General features: G+C 36.6%; 1 protein-coding gene across 4 annotated transcripts in view; it reads right to left on the reverse strand.

Annotated features, from left to right (window-relative positions):
* Nucleotides 1-558: 558 nt before the first annotated feature.
* The window catches only part of LOC139758323 (REST corepressor 3-like), a 63,943-nt gene continuing 43,511 nt past the window's right edge, over nt 559-20,990 (reverse strand). The window contains exons 8-12 of one of the 4 annotated variants that reach the window (XM_071679576.1): nt 20,663-20,832; nt 18,763-18,865; nt 16,288-16,398; nt 13,342-13,480; nt 559-11,399 (exon numbers count right to left, since the gene is read on the reverse strand). In XM_071679576.1, coding sequence (XP_071535677.1) covers nt 11,227-11,399; nt 13,342-13,480; nt 16,288-16,398; nt 18,763-18,865; nt 20,663-20,832 — 696 coding nt within the window. In that variant the 3' untranslated portion in view covers nt 559-11,226. Of the gene's footprint in view, nt 11,400-13,341; nt 13,481-16,287; nt 16,399-18,762; nt 18,881-20,662; nt 20,833-20,990 lie in introns of all 4 variants that reach the window. The other 3 variants (XM_071679574.1, XM_071679578.1, XM_071679577.1) reach the window with 3 other exon arrangements.

The raw sequence follows: 20,990 nt of genomic DNA on the forward strand, positions 1-20,990 counted from the left end.
GCACCTGAGACTCATTTAGGCCAAAGGAAGCATTGGGAAAGGAAAAACTTACCCATAAATTTTGTTAATCCTTGTGTATTAATGCCCCAGGATAAGAAATGGCCTCATCAATCATCACTTGACATTTTGCCACTGTACAGGATTTTGTCATTCATATTTGATCACCAATTCCCATTTTAGCGAGGTAGCTACAGGAACAAAACAAGAAAGGCTGCATTCACTCACATCCATTCTCTAGTTGTCATGTGTAATGCATCAAAATCACAGCTCCCTATCCACAACTATGCTCCACGCAACTTCCTAGGTTTACTCCTGCTACTTCATATCCCCTGGATCAGTCCATTTACAGCACGTTGACCCCTGTATACCACATCATTCCAATTCACTCTGTTCTATACGCACCTTTCACCCTTCTGCAAGTTCAAGCCCCAATCGCTTGAAATCTTTTTCAGTCCAGCCTTCCATATCTAACTTGGTCTTCCCATATTACTTCTTCCCTTCAAATCTGACACATAGCCTCTTTCTCTCCATAGATATGAAGGATAGGAACACAAGATATTTATTTGAAACATCACCTGTTTTGTAAATCTGTACAAATCATAGAGGATGCTGTGACTCAGTTTCAGCACACAAAAATTATGCAGATACATATATCACATGAGGAATAAACATGTCAGCACAGTGGAACAGAAACTTTACCTCAAGCAGGTACACAACGAACTGAAAACCATTTCTTATTCCATGAAGAAAAAGAATTGGAAGAAATAACACTGTGATGGTGTGACGATAACTTAAACCCAATGACAAATATTTTTCTACAGTATACGAATAACAAATTAAAAATCTCGGGAATAAATCTAATCATGGGTGGGTTAAAGTTCAGTATTAGCCAATTAACAAAATATAAAAACAAAGACCTAAATTTGGTATTCTTAGGCGGCCAGATGAAGATTAACTGAACCCAAGAAAATTTAGATATTAAAGTATTGCATATCCATATTCTAGAAACATATGTAATTCATCACAAGAAACAAAAGGAGCAAAGTATGTATAAGGCAGAAAACTGGTATGTGTTTGAATTAGACAAGTCAAAGTTTGTGTATGTTGCCTTTGTCAGACACTAGGTGCAAATTCTCACACTCAAAGGATTAATACAATTGCATACAATAACAAGAAATGAATAATGTACTCAGGAAATTATAAAATATGTGCAAGTTACTAATCTACTGCATTCTCAGGTCAGTATCAATCCAACAGTTTCTTATTCTCATACAACATGAAGATTATATACATAAATTTAATTGAAACCTGAGCCAAAACTCATTCCTTATCAAGCATGTATCAAAAAATTCATTTTAACATCAAAAATAGGTTTCATAAAAGCAAGTGATAAGATCAGCTTATAGAGAACTGATATTTCTAAAAGCAGCAGTGATAATGTTATTTTGTACAAAACTGATATTTCAATGCTTTCAACATAAATGAGATATCAGTATACTAATCCAAAGGAGCATGAGATTGTTTGACTATATGATAAAACAATATAAAACTGAATTGATTTTCGTAGTGTCAAGAAATTAACACCTTCATGAAACTTCAGATATTGCTAGAGGTAGCTTTAAGATATAAATATCCTTTTAATCAACCTATAAGCCATCAGTGTATATCAGAAAAAATATGAAATTAAGTCAGTGTGGGTTCGATGAAAATGACTGGAGAAAATGCACACGTGTAGTATAAGGGAAAAAAATCTATACATACTATATACACTGACAACCTCAACAAATGCATAATACACAGAAACAACTATGTATATTTATAAAGTAACCATCTCATAGCATCTGAATAAAGAAATACACTGCCTTTAAGTGACTTCCAATATTTTCTGGTGACCATTTTCCTTCCTTCTCATACAACCATATACAGTGTCCACAAAAACTTTGTCCACCATATATTTTCAAAGACAATATATGGTTAAGGTTTTTTGTAGGTACAAGCATATGATGCTCTTGGGGTGAAATGATCATACATCTGAGCACTAAGACTTGTTTCTACCAATGTAAGTACCAGCAACCTTCCACAGTGTGCCTTTGGCTTTGTTTATTCTTTCTGGCTGCCACTTCATTTTGGGAATTCCACTTCTGGGCTCAGTCTTTCTTCCACCTTTGCTTCAAGATGGTCGGTTCCTACCTTAGGGGGAAAGCCCTAATCCTTGCCTGGATGTAAAAAAAAAAAATATGTGGGTACACACAAGATTACTAGGTGCACTGCGTACTCAGAATGCATGATCTACATGCACTGGGTAATCAGAGTGCATGATCAGGTGACTACTTCCTGCAACATTTCTTGAGACTCACCTCATTTAGGATTTCAAGACCCTATGGACCCAAAATAAGGACCTAGGATACTTCAGGAATCTTGCCAATACCATGCCCAGACATTTAGAGATGGTAATCAAGGCCAAAGGAGAGCTGACAAAGTACTAAAAATGTAAGTTTGACAATGCCTTTGAAAATGGTGGACAAGGTTCTTTGTGGACACTGTAAGAACCTGCCTTCTCATACAACCATGTAATAAAGAGACTAATTTCCAAAAATTTGTGAGACAAATTTTTGAAAAACAAATTAAGACCTATTCAATACACAATGATGGAAATCTGTCTTCAAAAGAAAAGACAGTCATGAGGCATCAAAATTTATATATAAAAATAGTCATGTGATGAAGTTGATCATAGATTCACACCTAAAATAGCATAATAAAGAAACTGTGAAACTGAAGACATTACAACTACTTGTCCTTAATGAGCAATTCATGGAATTCTTCAGCCAAAAATAATCTGGTCAACTTAGCAAAAAAAGTACCATACATGAAATTTTCATGTCCATTTCCTATGATTCACATTTGGGACTAAGGTATAAATTATGCTGAAAGGAACCTTTGATCATAATCCCAAAGAACTCATAGTTATAAACATAAAAAGTACTGCTGCATTGGTTCTATCTGTAAATAAATTAAGCAGCAGTCATTCTGAAAAGTTTTAGGCACTGCTCTGGATCACTTAAAGATTAACTCATCCTTTAAATCATGCCAAAATCACAGTATGAAAATTTATTGAAGGATTATGAACATGTTAGGTGGGTATGTAAAGCAAAATAACCAAAACAAACATGACTTAAGCATATCTTGAGCATATCTTCACTGGAGCCTAATTCAGTGAAATTTGATAAGCCTCTGTGGGGCAAATTAGAATGCAAGAGAGGTTGTTCGACTTGTATACAGAAAAAGTATAAGCAATGCAATAAGAAAAGGCAAGTGAAAGGTACAAAAGATTCAAGATGAAATATACTAGTGAACTGGTATACAACACTGGCAAACATGTTTCCAGCAAGAACATTAGGACCGTGTAGGACAAGATATTGATTGTAAAGATTCTAATACTGGTATCTCAAATAGTACAAGGTGTGAGTAGGGGTGAAGAACATTAAAAGAAAGAGTGAGGGTTGCATTATGCATTAATATATTAGTAAGAAAATAATTAAACAAGCATAATGATAATTCAATTGTAGCAAAATGAAAGGAAACATGAAATAAAATTATATGAAAGTTTATTAGATACTGCTAAAACTAGATGGCAACTAGAGAGGGAATTAAAAAATTAGACAAATGGTCTGTTTAACAGTGAGACAGAGAGGCTTGATATGGTTTGTCATGAAAAGCAAACAATTCTCCACTAATGAGCTTAATAATTTGACAGAATCTTGAGCTGAAATCTTATGAGTTTTGATGTAATTCAAAATTCTTTAAAAATTACCAATATTCAACACAAAAGAACCCATATTAAAGATAAAGAGGTAAAAAACATTCATAGCACACACATGTAGGCCTTACTCTTACATGATTAATGCTATGCTTTACATCCTTTCAATAGGTCCATATCAGTACATGAATGACATAAAGACTAAACTTTATAACCATTACATACTGTTACAAAAGCTTGTATCTGTGTCTGATATTATCTAAAAATGCAATATAAAAGTTCACATTACATGTATCTTGTCATTTCTCCCTGAATATGGCTGAATAAAAAGCCTTGAAATCTTGGATGATGAGTTGTCATCATTCTTCAGAGCTTAAAAACAAATAGCATGAGGAAAAGTCAAAATGAGCCAACATTCTTTTACAGGGGAAATTGTTACTCAAACATTTCAGGATAACCTAAAAGATTTTATTATGTAGCTTCCTGTTACAAGAAGAGACAATTATAATATGATGTATATATACATATATACATAAAAATATATAAATTACATTACCACATTTTTCCTTTCATGACTGTTTGCTATGTGCAGCATAAGTGAAGTAGTGTCAGGAAGAGGCAACTGAACCACAAAAAGTGAATCCTCACATGGACAAAATAAAGAATCCCTAAGTATCCTCCACAAACAATTCATCCACTCCATCCTAAACTATGCCTCACTTGCTTATTCATCCACCCCATTAAAAGCATATACAACAAAACTGCAAACCACTTAAAACAATCAATGACCACATGTCCATTAAAAAACAATACAATAAAATTTCACCTAAAAATGCTCAGCCTTCAGTTTCTTTGCAAAAACACCACACCCTTCTCATCCAGACTACTCTACGACCATTCTCCAACGCTCAGGTGGAATAAAAAGTCTACCCCTGCCTCTTACTTAAAACAACCTATCCCCAACAAACAAGACACTAAGAAAGCACACACGTCAAAATGTCCGACTAGTTCTAAAAAAAACTGCCCTTCCAATTCAGTCTTAAACAATACCCCAACAGATATTCACTCATCTCAAAATACACTCCTTAGAAATGTATGTGTTACCTTTTCTCATCTCCATTCTGGACCTCAACATCTCTGCAATATTACAAACAATGATTCCACATAACATAAGACACATTGTGTAGACGGTACGGTTTCCATACCAAAGATATTGAGCACACTGATGGGTTGGTTAGGATTTTCAATGTAGGTATGGGTCACGGTGATGTGCCTGAGGATCGGTGGGAATGCATATATAGTGCCAATGTATAAAGGCAAGGGGGATAAACATGAGTGTTCAAACTACAGAGGTATGAGTTTGTTGAGTGTAACTAGTAAGTTGTATGGGAGGATAGTGATTGAGAGGGTGAAGGAATGTATAGAGCATCAAATTAGGGAGGCATGTGGTTTCAGAAGTGGTAAAGGATGTGTGGATCAGGTGTTTGCTTCAAAGAATGTTAGAGAAATACAGATTTGTATGTGGCATTTATGGATCTGGCAAAAGCAATGATACAGAGATGCATTGTGGAAGGTCTTAAGGATATATGAAGAAGGAAGCTGCTAGAAGCAATGAGAAGATTTTATCAAAGGTGTAAAGCACGTGTAAGAGCAGGAAGAGAGTGAATGGTTTCAAGTGAATGTTTCTCTGCAGTTGGGATGCGTGATACCATGATGGTTGTTCACTTTTTTTATGGATGGGGCTACAAGGGAGGTAAACGTCACAGTCTTGGACAGAGGGTCGAGTATGCAGTGTGTGGGGGACGAGAGGTCCTGGGAAGTGTCAGTAGTTGTTTGCTGATATAGTGCACTGCTGGCAGATTTAAGTGAGAAATTGCAGAAGTTGGTGACTGGATTTGGAAGTGTGTTAAAGGAGGAAGTTGAAAGTAAATGTGAGTAAAGCAAGAAGGTTTAGCAGTTGAGGGACAAGTTAGTTGGGAATGGAATAAAATTGGAGGAAGTGAAGTGTTCTAGATACCTGGGAGTGGATATGGCAGCAAACGGAACCATGAAATCAGAAGAGAGTCATTGGGTAGGTGTCGGTGCAAAAAATCTCGGAGTGCTGAAAAAAGTGTGGAAAGAGAAATTGTTATCTGGAAGTGCAAAAATGGGTATATTTGAAGGTATAGTGGTCCCAACAATACGATATGGATGCAAGGCATGAACTACAGATAAGGTTGTGCAGAGGAGGGTGGGTGTGTTGGAAATGAAATGCTTTAAGACAATATTGGTAGTGAGGTAGTTTGATTAAGTAATGAAAGGGTAAGAGAGATGTGTGGTAATAAAAAGAGCATAATCAAGAAAGCATAAAAGGGTGTGTGTGCAGAAATGGTTTGGACATATGGAGAGAATGAGTGAAGAAAAGTTGACAAATAGAATATACGTGAAAAGTGGAGGGAACACGGAGAACAGGAAAACCAAATTGGTTATGGAAGGATGGAGTGAAAAACATTTTGAGTGATCAGGGTCTCGACATGCTGGAAGGTGGAAGGTGTGCTTAGGATAGAGTTGAATTGGAACAATGTGGTATACTGTGGTCAACATGCTATCAATGGACAGAACCAGGGCATGCGAAACATTTGGGGTAAACCATGGAAAGGTCTGTGGGGCTTGGATGTGGAAAGGAAACTGTGGTTTCAGCGCATTAAATATGACAGCTTGAGAATGGATGTAGGGGGATGTGGCCTTTCTTTGTCTGTTCCTGGTACTACCTCGCTAATGCGGGAAACAGCAACCAAGTATGAAAAAGAGAAAAAAATATGTGTATTAGTTTATGATAACTAGTACAAAATTAAATAAAACTTTTACTTAATTCATCAAGAAATATGAAGAAAAAAATTGAAAGGCATAAAATATGAAGCAATGACTCTAGTTTCACAGTCCATGTAGCTATTATAATTTGGTAGCTCATTTTTTTAACTGATAGATATTCCCTAAAGTAACCCAGTTGCTATGTACTTGAATATGACAGTTCTAATTTAGATTCATAATGCACAGCAGAATCATTAAATACTAAACAATAGTGCTTACAGAGGAGCTAGTATAGGCAGGTGACAAGAACAAATCACATGCTTAAAACTGTACTACGCAAATATATACAAATGTATTAAAATGTAATATGACAAGATGTTACAAGAACACCGTACATGCTTAATTTACAGATGATGAATGAAGCCTGAGAAAATTCCTTTTGTATCAAAACAAGGTTACTGTTGTACAAGATGACGACTGTGATTGATGTAGTAAGCCTTTTCAGTGCAACTTTATGTAACATTGGTAAGATTCTTATAACAAAAAGATAAATAAAACTGATGGATGCTTAATAATAAGGCAAAGTGATATCATAATATTGATTTTAAGACTCTTCAGCCTTCGTGAAATAGCCTCACATTTTCTAGACAGATTGTCAGTTACCTTTACAAATATAAAATTTTCAAACCTACGGTGCAGCTAAAACATTCCAGAAAACACTGACACAGTATCAGGGGCCCGAGAATGAAACACTTTTATTTACCCTCCTGCTGATTTGCAGATTAGCCTCATGACAATGATTTTCTTTCTCTCAAAATTTAAGTTCTTAAACTGTTTAGAACTGTATTTAACCTTACAATTTCAAATATAATCATATAACATTGAATATAACCATAAAACATACTAAAATGTTCAAGGGGAAGGACTGAGTGTCAAGTGAGTTGCCACAGTGCATGTTTGTAGTTTATTCTATCTACACGAAAAACTGATTACTGATTATTAATATTGCTTTATCTTGTTATAATCAGTGTGACCCATTGCCAATTTTTTTCATAACAGAAAAACTATAAAAGTATGTAAAATTACCAGCCACACCAGTCAGACACAGTTTTATATCATGGTCAAGGAGTTAGGTAGTAGTTGGTAGGCAGCCACAGATCAGGGAGGCACAATACAGGTACTACCTGCATGGGTATTGGGAGGGTCAGTGGCAGCTGTTATATATTCTTTTTTTCATACTTGTTTGCCATTTCCCACATTACCAAGAACTGGGCCTTAGAAGAAAAAAGATCCTCATTAGCTAGCTACTTTTCTATTCCTTCTTTGGGAAAGTAATACAGGAGAGGAATATTTCCAGCCCCTATTAGTTGCCTTATACAAAACACAGGATATATGTGGAATGGAGGTTCTCGGTAACACCAGGACTTTCTTAGAAAGGGAACTTGGGACAATTATAAATACATTTCTTTAATTCATGTTCGCCATCTGTGTTAGCAAGGTAGCAACAGGAACAGATGAAGAAATGGCATCATCACTCACATAATTCTCTAGCTGTCATACTCATGTATGATGCACTAGTGCCAAAGGCCCCTATCCACAACCAGGCCCCATAAAACTTTACATGGTTTACCCCATGTGGTGTTTAAGATTGAGTTGAGATACTGGGTGTTTCGAGCCTCATGTATCATTTCGGTGTTTACGTTTAATCAGTGTTATATTTGGTGGGGTGGGGAAAATCTTTGGGTAAAAGCTGCTGAAGTGTGAAGTTGAAATAAATTTTTTCTATTTCTATTGGAGTTTAATGGTTGATTATGAAGTGGCTTGGATGTTATGGGTCTTGTTCTATTGTAAAGACATGAGTGTGATTATATTTGGGATTTTGATTCAGTGAGTAGAGGATGAATGTTTGTGGTTTCTAGGCAAATAGTGATTGTTCCAAGTGTTCTCTTCTGTGTGGTTTGTACCTTTGTTGTATATGCTTCTGAAATGGTGATCTAGGCAGGTAGGGCATAGTTCAGGATGGAATGGGTAAAATGTTTGTAGAGAATACTAAGGGATTCTTTTCTTGCTCAAATTTGATACCATTTAGTTCTGAGGGCATTTAGTTTTTATGTTGGTTTTTGTGTTGATGTTTGTGGTGTGGGAAGTGACTGTCATGTCTATCTGGGATTTGCTGGAGGTAATGAGAAATCTTGTAAGAAGAGATTGGAGAAACAGCTGTCACTGAGGAACATGGCTGAGATTGTGGATTTTAAAGATGAAGTTGGCCAGCCACATTCAGTCATTATTTTTAAGGGTAGTCTTAAGTGCACACTCAAAAATGTTATTGAACTCTGCCTGCTTGCATTACACAGAAAGTGAAAAGTCATCTTTGACAAAGCTGTATCATTGTCAGCGGTGGGAAAAGAGTTCGTTCTAGTAAAGGACCTTCTTACCCACAGTCCATAATTTCCCTGCTCCCGAGTGGCAAGCAGCATCACAGCTACATAAGTCCCATAAAAAGGAATCCTGGGGTTGTATATTAATGATATATACACACATAGTGAACTCTCACCAATGTGATTCTCAGCCTCAGACAAACAAGATCCTTCGAACTCTGATCCAAAATAGCCAAATTAACAGAGTAAGTGATGACAAGTCCTGCAGTCTTAACTCCCCAACCCACACGTGCACTGTGATTACATTATTTTATATCTTAAATCCGCACTGACTTTTAATCATCATGACCAATTAGGCTGTGTAATCTTGTGAAGTGATTTCTGCTAGACTTTTTGGTACTGTATTTCTTAACAATATGAAGAAAGCCCTCACCTGTGGGGCCCCTCCTCTTTAAACATATAAGAAAGAGAGAGAAAGAGAATGCTTGTCTTAGTGCCAAACTAGTCCTAGCACTGGATAGCACATAGGCTCTGTTTGGCTGTTTTAATGACAGCTTGCTTGCAGGCTAAAATTTACAAACTATGAGTCACCTATCACCTCATGTCCAAAGCACAACCAAACTAACACATAAGAGCACCTTTAATTCTTACATTAAAATGACAAGAATAAAAACCACTCTGTCTAAGCACACAAACACTGATGTTAACAGGAGTCTGACCAAAATCTAAATAAGTGTTTGATGTGCCTGGAAGTACACGGAGACTAGTCACTGTGTATGCACAAACTGGCAGTTCATGTTAGGCTGAACCTTGAATGGCTGTTGCACAGCCATTGGAAGAAATTTCCAAAATTTGTAATGTTCCATTTGTAATCTACTGTACAATGGAACATGCCATTCAGGACTGCAAGACATTCATAAATTCAGCATAAAAAAAGTAGGTCTACTATGTGAAATGTAGAAAGAGTATCAAATGACAAAAGGAAAGGAAACTTACTTATTGTACTTATTTCATATAATAATAGGAGGAATACCATGATACTGTGTTAGCATTTACTGACTACATTTCAATGAGTAAAGGTTGATTTGAGTGCTGGGTAGGTTGTCAATATGTAGGGTCAGTCTCTTTACAGTTTATCATATACTTATAAAAAGCCAAATTTGCAAATCCATCCTCACTTTGGGGAGGTGCAACCATAATTTGTGGGGAATGGATTAATTCTTTGACTTTAAGCCCTACCTCAGACAGAATAAACTAATTGTCATTAACTTACTAAAGGTAATTATGAAATGTTTTTTCCTTATGTTCAGTACACAAAGTTGAGTAACACTGTTCCAGTAGATGAGGAATTTGCTAGTGCAAATTCTGGTCAGCAAACCATTACAATTGTTTTAAGAGCTATGACTGCAGTTAACCAATTCTACCAAGTGCATGAATAACATCCTCAAAGATGAATATGTGGCAGTGTTATCAAATAAGAAAACTTACCTCCATGTCAGTATAGAATTTACATGTGACATGCCAATTCAAAAATGGATAACCCACTGGTTACAGAAATATAATCATGCATCTGTATGCCATCATATGAATGTAAAATCAAAATTAAGAGAAAAAGAATTTACTTTACAGCTAATAGTACTCCCTTTACACAAAAAAGATGCTATCAACTTCACTGATAACATAGTAGTTTTCTAGGGTAACATAACTGTCTCAAATTTTCATAAATTGTACATTCCCAGCATTCTAATTCAGTTCTATGAAAATTCCTCAAAATTGCTAAAATACTGAAAAATCTGTAAGTATAAAAGACAACAACAACACAGCTCTGGCAGGTTCAGCACTAACCATTGAAGACTGATTAATCTTCGTTTATTTTTCATCCACAATATTAGGCACAGCTACCAGTAAAAGTCTGCCACCATGGGTCCGATCCAAATGTTTTATACCACAGCCCCAGAAAAATATGGACAATATAGGGGTAGTTAAAATCATCCTGCAAATGTGAGTGGGGGGGTTCTCCCACTAACCAAAGGAAAAAATGATATCATGTAATCAGTCTGAATTCTTTCTATTGTACTCTGCTACTTCTGATTTCATGGACATCCCAGTATTACACAATGGCTTTGGAAAACTTTTCTAATGAATTTTCTGTCAACAGGTGGTGGAATAAATATTTATACTAAATAATCATAAAATAAGAAAAAATAAACCATTCTAGCTATTGTTTTGAATTAATAATATTTTCTTATGCTGAATCACTGTAAAGTTTACAAAGATATCTATTCTATACTATGCAGTTAGTTATTCATCAGCATTTGCTCGAACAGGACCATGTTCTTCCTCCCATTCTCTTAGGACACCATCTAAGTTGAAACGTTTTCGGTATGTTACAAAGAAGCTGCGAACGTGATTCTCTGTTTTGTTACCCACAATTTCTGCTATTGCTTTGAAGTCTTTTCCAAAATATCGAACAGCTGAAATAAAGAAACAGCATTTTAAAATCTTAAAGCAAAGTGAAGCATATTTCATTAATTTTGTGTGGATGTGTGTGTGGGGAAAATCTGAATGAGTCGCTGAATACTATCAATCAGAACACTGACAAACGAAAAACTTTTATCTTATAAACTTGCTATTAATCACCTGATCATTAAGTATCTAGGATGACATGGTACATGCTACAATATACTTGCTGAAGAGTTCTGTGCACTGGTTGGATGTCAAGTAAGTGTGGATGTGGCCTTTTTATCTATTCCTGGTGCTACCTCACTAAAGCATGAAACAGCAATCAAGTATATATGTTTATATGTCTTATGTCCTTCCAGCATACTCCTTTAGGTACTAACATATTTTCCTGGTCAGTCTGTACCTATCTACTCATTACAACTAATAAACAATATATATATTCTTTTCTTTTTCAAACTATTCGCCATTTCCCGCATTAGCAAGGTAGCATGAAGAACAGAGGACTGGGCCTCCGAGGGAATATCCTCACCTGGCCCCCTTCTCTGTTCCTTCTTTTGGAAAATTAAAAAAAAAAAAACAAGAGGGGAGGATTTCCAACCTCCCGCTCCCTCCCCTTTTAGTCGCCTTCTACGACAAGCAGGGAATACGTGGGAAGTATTCTTTCTTCCCTATCCCAGGGATATATATATATATATATATATATATATATATATATATATATATATATATATATATATATATATATAGGTATGTATATTTGCGTGTGTGGACGTATGTATATACATGTGTATGGGGGGGGGGGGGGGGCATTTCTTTCGTCTGTTTCCTTGCGCTACCTCGCAAACGCGGGAGACAGCGACAAAGTATAAAAAAAAAAAAAAAAATACATATATATATATATATGTATATATATATATATATATATATATATATATATATATATATATATATATATATCAGAAGCTGGTGACTGAGTTTGGTAAAGTGTGTGAAAGAAGAAAGTTAAGAGTAAATGTGAATAAGAGCAAGGTTATTAGGTACAGTAGGGTTGAGGATCAAGTCAATTGGGAGGTAAGTTTGAATGGAGAAAAACTGAAGGAAGTAAAGTGTTTTAGATATCTGGGAGTGGATCTGGCAGCGGATGGAACCATGGAAGCGGAAGTGGATCATAGGGTGGGGGAGGGGGCGAAAATCCTGGGAGCCTTGAAGAACGTGTGGAAGTCGAGAACATTATCTCGGAAAGCAAAAATGGGTATGTTTGAAGGAATAGTGGTTCCAACAATGTTGTATGGTTGCGAGGCGTGGGCTATGGATAGAGTTGTGCGCAGAGGGATGGATGTGCTGGAAATGAGATGTTTGAGGACAATGTGTGGTGTGAGGTGGTTTGATCGAGTAAGTAACGTAAGGGTAAGAGAGATGTGTGGAAATAAAAAGAGCGTGGTTGAGAGAGCAGAAGAGGGTGTTTTGAAATGGTTTGGGCACATTTCTTTCGTCTGTTTCCTTGCGCTACCTCACAAACGCGGGAGACAGCGGCAAAAAAAAAAAAAACATATATATATATATATATATACATATATATATATTATCTATATCTATTTTGCTTTGTCGCTGTCTCCCGCATTAGCGAGGTAGCACAAGGAAACAGACGAAAGAATGGCCTAACCCACCCACATACACATGTATATACATACACGTCCACATACGCACATATACATACCTATACATCTCAACGTATACATATACATGCGCCCATAGAAATATACATATATACACATGTACATAATTCATACTGTCTGCCCTTATTAATTTTCATCGCCACCCCGCCACACAGAAAACAGCATCCCCCAAGAGTAACACTCTCTTAACAAATGTAAAAAACAACTATTTTTCATTAATTGACATCAAAAACAAATGTTTTTCAAATATATAAACCATGCACACTGAAGTGCTTACCCTGAACAGCAAGCAGCTGCTCATCCTGTGACCACTTTGCCTTGGGAGGTCCTGCCTGTGCTGGTGGACGGAGTGAAGTTATCCCATCCTCAGGTATCTTACTACGCAGACCACTGATCTGGGCCTTATTACTCTGCACCTAAAATGAACAAATACAGACATTTTTTTAGGTAAAATATATACATATTAAGTATGAAATTAAATATAAAGCATGAAAAAACCTGAATTCGTGATTTTAAGTACAGCACGCCCCACAGACCTTTCCATGGTTTACCCCAGACGTGTCACATGCCCTAATTCAGTCCACTGACAGCATGTCAACCCCAATGTACCACATCGTTCCATTTCACTCTATTCCTTGCACACCTCTCATCCTCCTGTATGTTCACGCCCTAATTGCTTAAAATTTTTTTTCACTCCCTCCTTCCACCTCCAATTTGGTCTCCTACTTCTTGGTCCCTCCACCTCCGACACATACATCCTCTTTGTCAACCTTTCCTTACTCAGATATAACTGAGTGAATGAGACTATTGCTTCCTCTGCTCCTGGCACTACATCACTGATGTAGGATATTGCAAACGATGAACAAATATATGAATATATATCTGATGTAGATAGATATCTCATACTTGTTCGCTGTTTCCTGTATTACTGAGGAAGTGCCAGAAATAGATCAAGAGACCCCATCTGCTCATACACACTCCCTGGTTGTCATATAAAATGTATCAAAACTACAGTCCTCTATCTACAACTAAGCCCCATACAACTTTCAACTGTTTTCTCTGACCACTTCATATGCTCTGGTTCAGCCAACTGACAACACATTCCCCATATATACTATATTGTTCCCCTTCTGCATGCTCAAGCTCCAATAACTAAAAGCATATTTAATTTCTTCCTTTCATCTCATCATTAGTTTCCCTCTCTTCCTTGTTCCCACCACTTCTGACATACACATCATGACCTTAGTCAGTCTCTCTTCACTTATCCTCTCCTTATTTCCAAACCTTCTAAGCACAACCTCTACAGCTCTCTCAACTGTACTCTTCTTACAACCACACCTCTCTCTTACTCTATCATTTCTTACCTGATCAACCCTCTTCACACCATATATATTCTCTTCAAGAGTTCTATTTCCAACTAATTCAACTTTCTCCATAAAGCATCAACCAGATTAATACAACATCAAACATTCACATCTTTGCCCTCACAGACACTAGCTTCTCTTTCCACACATTAAAACACCTGGGACATTTACCCCCTCAACCATCCTACAGCTTGAACAGTCACATCCACTGTCATGTCCATTCCAAGGCATCTAAAACACTCCACTTCCTCCAGGTTCAATCGAACTCAGACTCAAATTGTCCTGTCTGTACCTCCAGCTAAAGTTCATTAAATTACAATTCTTTTTAAAGTGAATGACAAGACAGACAAATAACATGCCTCAATTAAGGCCATTTTGAATGAAAGAAAAAAGTTTTGGGGAAAGAAAGTAAAATTAAGCAAGGCTCTAAAAAAGTTTATAGATTTGACTATGAAGTGAAGAAAGGTTATATGAAGGACAAAAGAAGATAGAGAATGTTGCATCTTAGCTGTTCGAGGGAAGAAGAATGCATCAAAACAATCAATCCTCAAGCTATATTTTCTATCAACTCACTCCTTTCAAAAACACTTTCATACTTTAACAACAGCCTCTGCAGTTTCATACTCATGCTTGTCACTAAAGCCATGTTATCAGCAAACACCACCAGACTCACCTCCAAGGTTCTTCCACCCTTCTCTGACTGGAGACCTGCCCCTTTCTCCAAACATTTTGCATTTACCTCCCTCACCACTCCATCTATAAACACGTTAAACAGCTATGGTAAGATCACATGCCTTTGTGCAACAACAACAACAACAACAATAATAATAAATGAAAACTGTACAACACAAAAACAAATATAGTGCTGCAAAGACACAAAACACTCAGTTTGGCATGTTATGTCAGCATATGATAAAGTTGAGAAACTTTTGTCCCATCAGTCACAGGCTTTCATAGCGCTGTTGAATATTTTCCAGTTCCAATACACACTAGCTGTATGCTTGCATTTATAATATTGATTTACCATCTCATAAAATTTTGCAATACTGTAATATTCAAAACTATAATGCAGTACAGTCTGGTAGTTTTGCATATTTTCATTCCAAATTCACAACATACTTAGTCACTCCAAATATGACAAAAACTGCCTTTTCCCAAGCAGCTCATCCTTACTTTTGCAATCTCTGCCCTGTACAAAAATTAAGTTATAATAGGAAAAAAAATCACGTCAAAATACGACACATGGACACGAATCTAGCACATGAAACTGTGACACTCACTCAAGTATGAAATTATTTTCTCTTACTTAGATTACTGGTTTCGTGTTATTCTGGGATGCAATCATTTTCCCCAATTAACTTAAATTCCCAAGCAGCACATCCTTACTTTTGCAATCTCTGCCCATACAAAGATTAAGTTATAATAGAAAAAAAAATCATGTCAAAATACGACAAATGGATACGAATGTAGCACATGAAACTGTGACACTCAAGTATGAAATTATTTTCTCTTACTTAGATTATTTGTTTTGTGTTATTCTGGGATGCAATCGTTTTCCCCCATTAACTAAAATACAAAACACTAGTTGGTGTGATAACCAAGAACATAACCTCACAAAACTATTGCAGTTTGCTGTAAATAATCGCTTCTATTGCATTACAATTTTGCAATGAAAAAATTTAGTCAACCAGAACTCTGCTAAACTGAAAAAGTCCTCCCCAAGTCTGATTTCAAGATCTTTTGCTGTATGCTTACCAAATACACAATTTTGCAGTTACCTGAGAGTAAAGGATACAAATTCTTTTCTGAACACCTTGGCTACTGCACACCTATACACACAAAGCTGAGAGTTAGCTGACCTGGCGCTTTAGAGCGATGACCTCATTCTCCATGTGACGCAACAGCTGCTGGCCGGGGGTTTGTGTCCCAGGGGGACCAGGAGGACCAGAGGATACCATGGCCATCAAATCCTGAGCAAGATGAAAAGAAAATCAGCTCTAACAAATGAGAAGATACTTTTACCACAGGAATAAGCTTTAAGATGTCAAACTGATCCCTCACTGTTAAAACACCAATCATGTCCAACAGAGCCTACAAATCTAATTAAGGATCCATTAATCAAAACAAACCAAGCCACAACCAGCATTAGTTACTTCTGACAGACCACAAGTACTTCAACAAACCGATGCTATGATATTCTAGCCTGCAAACCTTTTCATTATCTATGTGCCCTATAAACCTTCAAAATAAGAATACAATTGGTGGGATATTCTACACAATTTGGTAAATTACAGCCTGTCACAATGGAGAAAGAACCTTCTTACTATAAACTGGTTTTCTTCTGTTGATATCTGTACAGTATGAATGATGCCTCATGAGTAAGATAGAAAGCAAATGATGCCATTTATGAGCGGGGATGTTTCACTCTACGTGAGGTGGTAACCTCCATCAGAGCTACCACCCTTTTACTGATCTACAGGTGAAAATTCATAGAGGATGCAAAATGAGTATAGATTTTTGGCAAAAAGATTGCAGTCTTTCAGCTTCAGGAGCCACAAAATAGGGATCCTGGAGCAATAACTTAAAAAATACAATGTTGCTTATATTATGAAGTTGAATCTTTACAGTAAAGCCCTGTCTGAGCACTTTTAATTCTAATTTTGGATACCATGTCTTACTTATGTCTTACATTATTTACATTTATGTCAGCTTTCCAGCTGACAAAAACTTTCATTCAAAAATTGGATATTATGATGCTATTATAAAATCACCATTGTCTTAACAAAGAGCCAACTGAGAATGCTAGTAGTCATGACGAAATTTCTATGCATATTCATTACTAGATGAAACAAGCAAAACTGACACAAGCACTGGAAGAACCACAGAATGATTAGGACTAATTGGCTTGGTCTATTTACTTCATAGCATATAACTGAAAACTTAAACAACGCTTATTGTGCATTACATAAACCTTCTGAAGAGTCACCTGGCAAAAGTAGTTTTCTCTAGTTTTCATTATTCTTCTTCCTAAGAAATCAATGCTATGAAAATTGTATTATCTGAAAGCTACATCGGCAAATCATTGACTGAGGAACTCACTAAACACCTGACAAAAGCAGTTTCTTTCAGTTTGTTTTATCATTTATAAGAAATCAGTACTGAGGAACTTGCATTATCTCAAAGCTGGACTGACAAATTACTGACTGAAGAGCTCACTAAACAAAGGAAAAGTTAATTCATTTGCAGGTGCTTTAGCAGGCTTGAGTATGATACCCATGCAGTGAGCTGCTTGTGGCCTATTGCAATAGATGGTACTCCTTAAAGCTCATCAAAATGTGGCTAGTGGATCTTATCAGCTTTATATTCTACTGGATATGGGTGGTGTTCACTAAATAACATACAGGCAGACTGAAGAATCAATGTAACAGCTTCAATTATTGATGTCCAAAAGTGAGAATTCATGTTTAAAGTTAAGTGTGGCATAGTGTATGGGGTATGGCTGTGGATGGTAGGTGCTGGTTTCTCTACATTATACATAATAGGCAGAAAGTTAGTGAGTGCAAATGAGGCTATTGTTCACTTCTTCCTGAGGCTACCTCACTAGGGCAGGAAAAGCAATCTGGCTTTTAAAAAAATACTTAACACAAATTTAGAATGCATTTCCTAGCTACATGGCACACTGTCTCAAGAGTAATCTTCATAAATCATGTGAGTCCCTTAACTTTTCATTTATTCCACCACACTGACACCATTATCGTACATACTCCCTTATTCTTTCCTACACCTTACCTTTTAGTGTTTTATTTAATCTTGCTCACCACAGAAATAAACCCTTTTAGTGAATCATAATAACTCGGCTTCTTTACAAGTCCAAATCACATCACCACTCTATCTTTTAATTTTCCTCATAATAGTGTCTAGCCTAGCTTCATCCATTCTCCACTATATCTACTCCCCTATGTCCATAAAATGCAAATACAGAATGAGTTCAATCAGTTTCTTTATTAAGTTCTTACACGTGGGCTTTGGTAAAAAGAAAATAGTGCTAAATATATATTAGCTTAAGATGAACTTAAGAGATTTTCCAAAGTAAATTTCTAAAACTATTCAGAAAAGATACTTGGACAGATATATCATGAAGATGCCCATTATCATAAAAATGGATATCAATCACAGTGCATCACTTCAAACCATGAAAATAAATCTTAGCTTTAGCAGTTTTACCTAAAATATCCAAACCTTTAATTACAAAACTGTGTTAAACAAATATTACCAATCAGTTCTTTTTTACAATGGTTATATACAGTTCAAAGAGCCAGTAGCCTGGCACTCACTTCATGGTTGATATGCATGCCACGAGGTGGCCTTCGCTTATGTTTTATAAGCTGTTTGTCTCTCTTCATGGGTCCCACCGTTGGTCGCAGGCAGCCCATTTTCCTGCAAAATCCCAGTCTATTCACTTGACAATTACTGCAAATTTCCATTAGTGCTGGCTGTAAAAATTATAGCTAAAAATTATGTTACAATCACATATCTATATCTTATTAGTATTAAGTAATATAAGAGACAAAAGAAGAAAAATTTTACTTAAGTGTCACAGATTTCTTTTTGTGCTGAAATATATGATGAAATAAAACAAATATTACCTCCAGGTTTACATTTACAAAACATAGAACAGACTCCAAAAACTGTTAAGTCAAACTACTGTGCCTTGGTAACTGAGTGATCATATACCCCTCAACCAATGGTTCAAAGAGAACCTACCAATCATGAATCAAGCTGATAAGACTGCATTATTCACACCATACAGTGCCAAGTGACGAGCCAATTTGCAGATGATAATGTTCTATTTGCTGCCAGTGAAGAGGATTGCACAAGGTTGTGTTTTATGATGTGTAAGAATAGGAGACTGAAGATAAATGAGAGTAAAAATAAAGCAATGGTGTCAGAAAGGAAACAGTGAAATCATAGCTTTTGCAAAGCCCTGTGAAGTGAGAAGAAATCATCTAAACTGTGCAACAGAAATGGAGTAAGAGAGACTGGAAGAGGTGACAGAATGATTTGGGAGCCATCCTTGGTAAGTTTGGTGATATGGAGGGAGAGATATGGGGAAGAGCCATACAGAGTAGAAGAGTCATTAGGTCAATACAAAAATGAAGTGTAGAGGTAAGTACGGAAGTAAAGAAAGCTTAAGGGACAATACAGTCCTCCAGACCCTGACATATGCAGCCAAAACATGGACACAGGTTGAGTCAAAGAGGGCAAGAATCCAGACGGTGGAAATGAGTTATCTGAGAGGAGTATGTGATATGACTTGATGGAATGAAGAAGTAATAAGTAGGTGTATGAGAGATTTGGTATGGCAAGGAATGCAAAGGGAATGAATTGAAGTGTGGGTGAAATGAAATACTTTGTAGTTTGGGCATGTAGAAAGAATGCAAGATGAGGAGTTTACAGAGAGAGTGTATGATAGTATGAATAAAACAGTTGGTGTGAGGGAAGACCACTTGTGACATGGGGAAATAAAGTAGAAGAGTACTGGAGTGAGAGAAATGGGTGAAGAATGTGTGAAATGGTGTATGCAAAGGAAGAACATAAGGATAGAGATAAGTGAAGGCTCTTTTGCTGAGGCAACCCCCTTGATGGGAGTTCCTGGAGGGAATGGGCATCATGGATACAGGTAGAAAGATAGACACATTGACTTTGTTTCCAGTTAACCATCCTCAGTGGCAGTAGCTTGCCTAAACTTACATAAAATAGCATCCATAAATCAACTTACAAAAAAGCAACCATGACAGAATATTCATGGGTCTCACAAAAGAACAGATAAACAAAAACTGAAGATTACTTTCAAAGGAATAAATAAAGCTCCTTTATACTTCATTAGCACTTAGTATGCATTCCTAAAGGTCAAAGTATGAGAGGCTACAAAATGACATACTGTGACTCTGTACTAAACAGTGTCTTACTGTAAAATGACAAGGTATTCTATGCCAGTAGTTGAGGTAATCACTCTTCAGGAAAGTTGAGTTTTGTGATTCATACAGCCTAAACTGTTTCATTAAGACAAATCTGGAAGTATGGTCTCCACAGTTTGTTTTCAAATACAAAAAAATTTACAACTATTTCATATGATAAGTAAAGATACCTTTTCTACACATTTTACACAACTCTAACTTTGAGAACTATCTTCCTGACTGGTATGCATACAGGCTTCATCTGTTTGATACTTACTTCCAGTGATTATAGCAGGTGACGCACTGAAGACCCTTTGGTGATTCACTGAGTACTGTTGCTGGAATGGTGCAGTTGGAGCAAGTTTTAGTCTCCTCCCCACTTCTTCCCTCTTCGTCCTCCTCTGATCTATCTCCACTGCTGTCTCCTACTCCACCCTCGGACACTTGCTATAGAGAAGGGTAAAACAAGATTTACATATTTTTGTACTCTAAGCCTCTAATGAGAAGATAATCAGGTACAAATGTAATCATTAAACCACGCTCTCAGATAAAACTTTTTATGCTAAGCCCAAACAACACAAGCAGCTTTGCATTTGACAGCCCAG

This window comes from Panulirus ornatus, chromosome 30 (assembly GCF_036320965.1).
Source record: "Panulirus ornatus isolate Po-2019 chromosome 30, ASM3632096v1, whole genome shotgun sequence".
In the NCBI taxonomy this organism is placed as follows: Eukaryota; Metazoa; Arthropoda; class Malacostraca; order Decapoda; family Palinuridae; genus Panulirus; species Panulirus ornatus.